Source organism: Octodon degus, unplaced genomic scaffold, assembly GCF_000260255.1.
Source record: "Octodon degus isolate 3935 unplaced genomic scaffold, OctDeg1.0 scaffold00056, whole genome shotgun sequence".
NCBI classification, from domain to species: domain Eukaryota; kingdom Metazoa; phylum Chordata; class Mammalia; order Rodentia; family Octodontidae; genus Octodon; species Octodon degus.
Genome location: NW_004524632.1, coordinates 9,223,461 through 9,231,674, shown reverse-complemented (window position 1 = coordinate 9,231,674; position 8,214 = coordinate 9,223,461). Strand labels below are relative to the sequence as shown.

At 59.1% G+C, this 8,214-nt stretch overlaps 1 protein-coding gene across 2 annotated transcripts; it reads left to right on the top strand.

The window, feature by feature from the left end:
• The first annotated feature begins 488 nt into the window (after positions 1 to 488).
• Nr1d1 (nuclear receptor subfamily 1 group D member 1) lies at positions 489 to 7,527 on the top strand. 2 transcript variants are annotated; one of them, XM_004633719.2, is made up of 8 exons: positions 489 to 1,144; positions 3,653 to 3,991; positions 4,237 to 4,325; positions 4,438 to 4,582; positions 4,944 to 5,587; positions 5,713 to 5,898; positions 6,272 to 6,482; positions 7,032 to 7,527. In XM_004633719.2, exons 1-8 carry the CDS (start codon positions 1,114 to 1,116, stop codon positions 7,229 to 7,231), a joined length of 1,845 nt encoding a protein of 614 aa, XP_004633776.1. In that variant the 5' UTR covers positions 489 to 1,113; the 3' UTR covers positions 7,232 to 7,527. The 2 variants fall into 2 exon arrangements, with proteins under 2 accessions (XP_004633776.1, XP_023573983.1); XM_023718215.1 differs by lacking the exon at positions 489 to 1,144 and adding an exon at positions 2,072 to 2,996.
• The last annotated feature ends 687 nt before the right edge of the window (positions 7,528 to 8,214 follow it).

Below are 8,214 nucleotides of genomic sequence, written 5' to 3'. Positions count from 1 at the left end.
CAGGATCAGCCTTTCTCTCCGGGCAGTCTCCCTAAGTGGAGCAGAAGTGAAAGGGGGTCACTGCTTTTCTGGGGCTGGGTCACAAGGCAGCTTCAGAACCTGCCCTCCCCCGTTTGTCTGTGGGCCCGTGTTACCAGTGACCTCGGGGCCAGGTCAGTCTTGCTATCACGTGAAGCGCTCACGTTTGCAAGGTTTGCAGAAAGGGGTTGCTAGCTTTGATCTCTCAGAGTAGCCCAGCTAGCCAACAGGCCCTCCCCGGGAATTCACATGCCCCAGCCACACAGGCTGTCCAAACACGCCACCCTGACTCTATGGTGAACCCCACCCCACTCTGCTTTCAGCTCCTCCCCAGTGCCAGCAAGCACTTTTGCTGGGCAGAAAGGGGAAACAGACATGGTCCGCCCACTTTGTCGTGAACTACAAATCCCAGCAGTCCGTGCGGCGCGCAGGCGCACAGGGCTCAACGTGCCGGCTGCTGGAAAAGTGTGTCACTGGGGCACGAGGCGCTCCCTGGGATCACATGGTACCTCCTCCAGTGCCGCGTGCGGCCCGGGAACCCTGGGCTGCTGGCGCCTGCGCAGAGACCTCTGTCCCAGGGAAAGGCTCGGGCAAAAGGCGGCTGAGATTGGCAGAGTGAAATATTGCTGCCGAGGGAACGTAGCAGGGCACACGTCTCTCCTCTTTGCGCCTGGGTGCCCCGTTTCTCCCATCACCTACTTACTTCCTGGTTGCAACCTCTCTCTCTGGGACTTTTGCATCGGGAGCTCCAGATTCGCTACGCTGCAGCGCTGCAGTGACACCCGGTGCACTGCAGGGACCCGACCCCCTTGCTGCTTCCAGTCTGAGGAACTGCGGGCCGCTTCCCACAACACACTTCCTCTGTTTCTCCCATGCAAAGCAGAGCTCCGTGGCTTTCTCCGCATCCGATCCCTCTGCAGAGCTGCAGTCCGGTCACCCCGAGACCTTGCGGCTGAGGGTTGCCCCGAATCCTGATCGAGAGCTGCGGGGTCCCCTCTCTGCTCTCAGCCAGTGTCCAGCGGGGAGCAGCGGCAAGTACGATCTCCAGTTTGCGTTGAGGTCCGGTTTGAATGACCACTCTCGACCAGTGAAGACATGACGACTCTGGACTCCAACAACAACACAGGTATGCTATGCCTTCACTGATCCCCTCCTTGCTCGGGCACTGTCACCAACTTCCATCGATTCCCCACAACCAGAGGAGCTCTGGAAGGACTTGGGGACTCCCTCTGCCCCAGGATTTGTCAGGGCACAGAGGAACCCTTGGGTGGGGCATGCGCCCTGAAGCTCACACACCATCGGACACCTAAAGCTCCCTTGAACCTGCAGGACCCAAGTCCTTGGGCAGGAGGAAATGCAGAGCGAAGACAGGGTAGAGCTGGAGTTTAGGGCAACGGGGGCTGTGGAGCTGTGTCCTGAAACATCTCCATCTGTCCACCTCCTGCAGTTCTGGACTATCTCCCTCCCGGTTCCCCTCTCCAGTCCCCCAAGGCTTAGGGAATCTGACAAGCGGGAGAATGAGCGGGACAGGAGGGCTGGGGACACGGGTCCTATCTCATGGGGGAATCCTCAGTAAGAGTCGGGAGCGGCAATCAAGGACTCAGGAGCTCGAAGCTGGGTCCCGGGTAGGGCACCCGCTGCGCCGGCTGGGGAGCGCTCACATGGCCGCGGAGCCGGGGCCACGTGCTGCGTTTGTTTTCATTCAGCAGAAGCCATGGCCGCCACCCCATTGGTCGCAGCCCGCCGGCCCCATTACATAATGAGCTCCGCCCCCGGTTGTCCCAGCAACGCGTGTTCCCTGCGCTCCTCTCCTAGGTTGTCCTGGCCCAGCTTGAGATATGGGCTGGGCCCAGACCTAGGACGCCGGGGAGGGGCGGGGCGGGGCTGCGGCTGGGGACAGACTGGAGCGGAGAGGGCGGGGCCTTGAGTTCCGGGGTTCCTCGTTGGGGAGCCACGTGCGAGGGGCACACGTGGAGCGGGGACGTGAGGCCGGCTGAGGGCCGGGCTCCTGCCCCGCCCAGCCGAGATCTGGGTGAAGCTGGCTGACTCACCGCCCCCGCTTGCCTCCTTTTCCTGCCAGCCCGGCCCCTTCCCCCCATCACGAAGGCGGAGTGAGAGGGAGCCGCCCCTGACCTCTCTTGGACTCCTATTTACCTCCCCGGAGGGACCTCACACCTGACCACCCTTGACCTGGCTTCTCACCTTCTTACCGTCTTTTTGCACCTATTTCACTGTAATGCGTTTGGCCCCTGTTTCCCTTTCTACCTTCCCAGTTCTCACTGTTATCAAAGCACCTTATCCTTTCACTCTGCAAGAAAGGAGAGCAGAACCAGAGAGGGCCCCGGATTTCCTCTAGGTGACAGAGCGAGTTGATGGTGATAGATGAGGACTAGACTTTGTTGTGAGAGCCCTTGGCTTCAAAGGTGAAGTCCCTGTGGATGAGGGTCTCACTCCCTTTTTGGGGGGTGGGTAAACTAGGTCAAGTTCGCCTACCAGGGCTACCCGTCCCATCCCCCACCTCAGCCCTGAAATTGTAGGAGCTAGTCTGTTGTGCAACTGTTTTACAGGGAGCTGGGTTCACCCTGACCAACCTTGAGCTATTTTAAGGCTGCCCTGCCCAGGCGAGTGTGTGTCAGTGGGTGAGGGAGACATGTGCCTCTGTAGACACTGGCATGGCTTGTGTCAGGTCACACGTGTTCTGGGAGTCTCCCTTCTCCCACCCAGCCCCTGGCAGGCCAAACTAGGTTGTTTTGTTAGGGGTGTGGCAGGCAGGTCACCTTTTAATTCTGCTAATGCCACGGGAGCAGAACCCATGGTTGGCAGTGTACCCAGAGGGCCAAAGTCCCTGAGTGGCCAGAAAACCAGCATTGTCACCAGGCTGAGCTGGGGAAAGGGGAATTCCAGGGCTGGAAGCTGGACAGTTTGTCCTCCTTCTCCTCCTCCTGCAGCTCATGCTGCTGTCCTTCCTCCATGCGGAGGTAGGGTCCTCTGTCTCATCCCTTGGAGTCCGAGGGAGCCAGGCTGCGCTGGTTCCTTCCCTGCGGTATCTTCCGAGAGTGTATCTCCTAGTGTGGAGGGAGTGTGACGTTTCCTTGCGAGACATCTGCTCTCCTTGCTAGTGGCTGGCCGTCCCTCTGTGTCTCCTCCCTGGATGATCTTGGAGTTAGAACGGGCTGCTGATTGATTTCTGGTTTTGGAGGACCGGGCAGTGTGAGATCTTAGCTCATCTCTTCTAAACATCCCTAGTTCTGCCACTGACAGCTAAGGCATTGCTGTGACATCCCCAGGAAAGCCCAGGAAGGGATGCACAGCAGGGGCAGGAGATGACTGCAGGGGTCACGCCTCATGCCCAAAGCAGAAGCTGCTGTATTACGCAAGGAAGGGCTATGGGGTTGGCTGCGCCCCGTCTACCATTTGTTGGGCTGTTACTTGTGAGTAGCTTGGCATGGCCGCTGTTGAGAATTACTGCATCAGTGGTGCCGGGTCTAGGATGTGTTTGGGAATTGCTTGTTAACTCCAAGGCCAGGGCTTCCACATGGTTAACTCCGAAGAGGAGCAGTGTTTTGGGGATGAGCTCCGTGGTACCCTCGTATACCAGACAAGGTGGCCAACCAGCCCTTCTGCGTTCTGCCAGGTGGCGTCATCACCTACATTGGCTCCAGTGGCTCCTCCCCGAGCCGAACCAGCCCTGAGTCCCTCTACAGCAGCGACAGCTCCAACGGCAGCTTCCAGTCCCTGACCCAAGGCAGCCTCAGCACCTACTTTCCACCCTCACCCACCGGCTCACTCACCCAGGACCCTGCACGCTCCTTCGGGAGCATCCCCCCCAGCCTGAGCGACGACAGCTCGCCTTCTTCCACCTCTTCCTCCTCTTCTTCATCCTCCTATAATGGAAGCCCCCCAGGGGTTCGACAAGTGGCCATGGAGGACAGCAGCCGAGTGTCTCCCAGCAAGAGCACCAGCAGCATCACCAGTGAGTCACTGTGTGATTGGTGGGGGGCAGCACAGAAGGCCAGGGCTGAGCTAAGAGTGGGGCCTCCCTAGCCTCAGGGATTTCTCCAGAACTGCACTAGCCCCTGTGCAGTGCAGTCTGGACATTTCAAGTGCACCCAGACCCTGGAGCTCCATCCTTGGGGAGGGGGCTGGTGTCCCAGCACAGGAAGCCTGCATCTCTCGGAGCACTCAGACAGGCCTCTCTTCCCCCCTATCTTCCCGCAGAGCTCAATGGCATGGTGCTACTATGTAAAGTGTGCGGGGATGTGGCCTCTGGTTTCCACTACGGCGTGCATGCCTGCGAGGGCTGCAAGGTGAGGCTCGTGGGCCAAGGGCATGTCGTGTCCTACCCTCCACTGGGGGCACGGCCAGGCAGGCTGGAGACTGGAGATGCTCACTGCCCCCCTCCCCTCCCCTCCCCCCCAGGGCTTTTTCCGTCGCAGCATCCAGCAGAACATCCAGTACAAAAGGTGTCTGAAAAATGAGAACTGTTCCATCGTCCGCATCAACCGCAACCGCTGCCAGCAGTGTCGTTTTAAGAAGTGCCTCTCCGTGGGCATGTCTCGAGATGGTGAGGCGGCACCCGGCACCCGCGTCCTCCTCGCCCCTTCCACCCAGCAGTTGATTTTATCCCTCCTTAAAACAACAAAACGGTCCCAAGCTGAGACACAGGGTGCAAGAATCTCATGTGCTTGGAGGATGCCCTTGTGTTACCCTCTTGGGTAAAAAATCTTTGTCTCTCATTGGTTGGTCCTGCTGGTCCCCTCCCACTGGCCGTCCTACTTGGAAACCCTCTGGGTGGATGTGGCCTTGCTGGTTTCAGTGGGTGGCTGAACTCCTGGCCTACAGTCTCGCCCCTTTGAAGAGGAAGGAAGAGACGTGTGTGTTCGCACGCGTGTGTACTTCCTGACGCGGCTCCCATCCTGTTGCAGCCGTGCGTTTTGGGCGCATCCCCAAACGAGAGAAGCAGCGCATGCTGGCAGAGATGCAGAGTGCCATGAACTTGGCCAACAATCAGCTGAGCAGCCAGTGCCCACTGGAGACCTCGCCCACCCCACACCCCACCTCTGGCCCCATGGGCCCCTCGCCACCTCCCGCTCCAGCCCCCTCCCCACTGGTGGGCTTCTCCCAGTTCCCACAACAGCTGACGCCACCCAGATCCCCTAGCCCTGAGCCCACCATGGAGGATGTGATATCCCAGGTGGCGCGGGCCCATCGCGAGATCTTCACCTATGCCCATGACAAGCTGGGAACCTCACCAGGGAACTTCAATGCCAACCATGCATCTGGTAGTCCTTCAGCCCCCAACCCCCAGCGCTGGGAGAGTCAGTGTTGCCCTCCTGTCCCCGACGACAATAACACCTCGGCTGCCCAGCATCACAGTGAAGCCCTAAACGGTCTACACCAAGCCCCTTCCTCCTATCCTCCCACCTGGCCACCTGGCCCTGCCCACCATGGCTGCCACCAGCCGAACAGCAATGGGCACCGTCTCTGCCCCACCCACGTGTACGCAGCCCCGGAAGGCGAGGCTCCTGCTAGTAATACTCAGCAAGACAGCTCCAAGAACATCCTGCTGGTGAGGACATGGGCAGAGGGGTAGGGACACAGATGTGTGACTGCCTGCTGTGTTCCACAGATGACCGTCTCTGGGGCTGTCTGAGCCAGCCTGACAGGCACCATCCCCACACCCCTTTTCCCCAGGCATGCCCCATGAACATGTACCCCCACGGACGCAGCGGCCGGACCGTGCAGGAGATCTGGGAGGATTTCTCTCTGAGCTTCACACCTGCTGTGCGAGAGGTGGTGGAATTTGCCAAGCACATCCCTGGTTTCCGTGACCTTTCTCAGCATGACCAGGTCACCCTGCTGAAGGCTGGTACTTTCGAGGTGAGTGACCTCTGCTCCCTGGGCTTGACCTTGGGAAGAACCTGTAGAAGGGCCTGGGTACCCCAGTGTGTGATGGGAAGGGGCCGGTGACCTTGTACTCCTACCTCTGAGGGACAGGGACTTGGGTCATCCCAGCTGGGGTCTAGTTCCAACATCTGACGTGAAGATGCTGCCCTGTGGTCTGTTCCTCCCCCATTCTGAAAGTACCTATGCCAAGTCACTGGATGCTCCCTTCCAGAACCCAGATTGCTGATCCAATGACTGACCCACCCCGAGAATCCTAAGGCAGCCATGATAAACCCTGTGCCAAAGTTTGGGGTGCTTTGGCCCTGGCTCCCCGCACCTCACCCAGGGTCACTGCCTCCGACTCCAGGTGCTGATGGTGCGCTTCGCCTCGCTGTTCAACGTGAAGGACCAGACAGTGATGTTCCTGAGCCGTACCACCTATAGCCTGCAGGAGCTGGGCGCCATGGGCATGGGAGACCTACTGAGCGCCATGTTCGACTTCAGCGAGAAGCTCAACTCCCTGGCGCTCACCGAGGAGGAGCTGGGTCTCTTCACCGCAGTGGTGCTGGTGTCCGCAGGTAGGGGAAGCTCGCGCCTGGGCCGGGAGGAGGCAGACGCAGTTGGATTCAACACACCTTTTATGGAGTACCTACTCTATGCCAGGCCCCGCACCGGGCACTGGGGATACAGACATGGTTGAGACACAGTCTAGCTTGGGAAACAGACTCATGCCCGACTAATTATAAAACAGTGAGATAAGTGTCACAGGAGAAGCAAGAACCGAAGAAGCACAGACAACTATTTCTGCCTGGGGGAGCTGGGGAGGATGGTGACACTGGAGTAGGGCCTCCAAGGACAGGGAAGATGTTGGCAGGCAGAGGGGGGAGGGCGTCCCAGGCAGAGGGGACTATGGAGCAAAGAGAGGGCCACCCTGCGTGCAGGGAGGAGACGGGGTGGTGGCCCGGGAGGAGGAGGAGAGGTTGTGGCCTGGCTCCTCCTCCATCTTGCAGGCCCCCTCTAGGGGAGGGGGGCTTGAGGCTGCCGAGCCGGCTGGGTCCTCGCAGCCCTCAGGGTCCTCCTCAGAGGAGCTCAGGGAGCCCGCCTCACTGCTGTCGTCATCCCCACAGACCGCTCGGGCATGGAGGACTCCGCTTCGGTGGAGCACCTCCAGGAGACGCTGCTGCGGGCTCTTCGGGCTCTGGTGCTGAAGAACCGGCCCTCGGAGACTTCCCGCTTCACCAAGCTGCTGCTCAAGCTGCCGGACCTGCGGACCCTGAACAACATGCATTCCGAGAAGCTGCTGTCCTTCCGGGTGGACGCCCAGTGACCCGCCCGGCCGGCCTTCTGCCGCTGCCCCCTTGTACAGAATCGAACTCTGCACTTCTCTCTCCTTTACGAGACGAAAAGGAAAAGCAAACCAGAATCTTATTTATATTGTTATAAAATATTCCAAGATGAGCCTCTGGCCCCCTGAGCCTTCTTGTAAATACTTGTTCCCCTCCACCCCCAATCGCCAAGCTTCCTGTCCTCCCCTATTTAAACCACTCTGGCTCTCCTACCCTGACTCTGCGCCCCCCCCCCATTTGCTCTGTTCCTGTCTCAAATCCAATAGTTCACAGCTGAGCTGGCTTCTGTGGTGTGTGCTGCTTGGGGGTGGGGTGGGGTGGGGTGGGGAGGGGAGGGGAGGAACTATTGCCAAGTCTTGGGGGTGGGGGACCCCTCTCCATCTGGTCAATTTGAGGGGCAGGAATTTGGCCAGCAGAGAAGAGGCTGTAGGGAAACAGCACACGAATCTAAGGGGGTGCCCGAGGGGGGTATTTTCATCATATATTTATTACATAAATATATAGTAAAATAGACGAGCAACAATTACCATAAAAATATCTTTCTTTAAAATCCTGACCCAAAACAAACGGGGTGAAAAATCGCACATAACAGACATACTGATTGTCAACGTGGGGCAGGAGTAGGAGCCCCTCAAGTCACCCCTACCAGCCCCCCACCCTGGAAGGGACCCACGACCTCCCTCCCCCCACCCCAGCACCAGCTTCTCATACATTCAGTAGCGCCTCTGGGCAGTGTCCCCATCTCCCACCCAGGAGATCCCAGGGCAGGAAGTCCTGTCCCCCTCATGAACGGTGTCCTTGTCACCGTGTCACCCACCCTGCCCTCTCCCGGCCCTGCAGACCATGCCACCCAGGGATAGGGGAGGGGCTCCTCCTCTCCCACCCTCCCCAAGCCCAAGCAGGGAGGAGCTGGATGAGGTATGTGTGTTATAAGTGATGGCTGGGCAATACTGAGATGGAGAGG

What these genes read in the sequence shown, in the direction of transcription:
- Nr1d1 (XM_023718215.1), top strand. Translation starts at nt 2,669, where the DNA reads ATGTGCCTCTGTAGACACTGGCATGGCTTGTGTCAGGTCACACGTGTT. An exon ending in CGTGGGCATGTCTCGAGATG is followed by an intron (nt 4,583 to 4,943) that starts GTGAGGCGGCAC and finishes ATCCTGTTGCAG; the next exon opens with CCGTGCGTTTTGGGCGCATC. An exon ending in TGAAGGCTGGTACTTTCGAG is followed by an intron (nt 5,899 to 6,271) that starts GTGAGTGACCTC and finishes CTCCGACTCCAG; the next exon opens with GTGCTGATGGTGCGCTTCGC.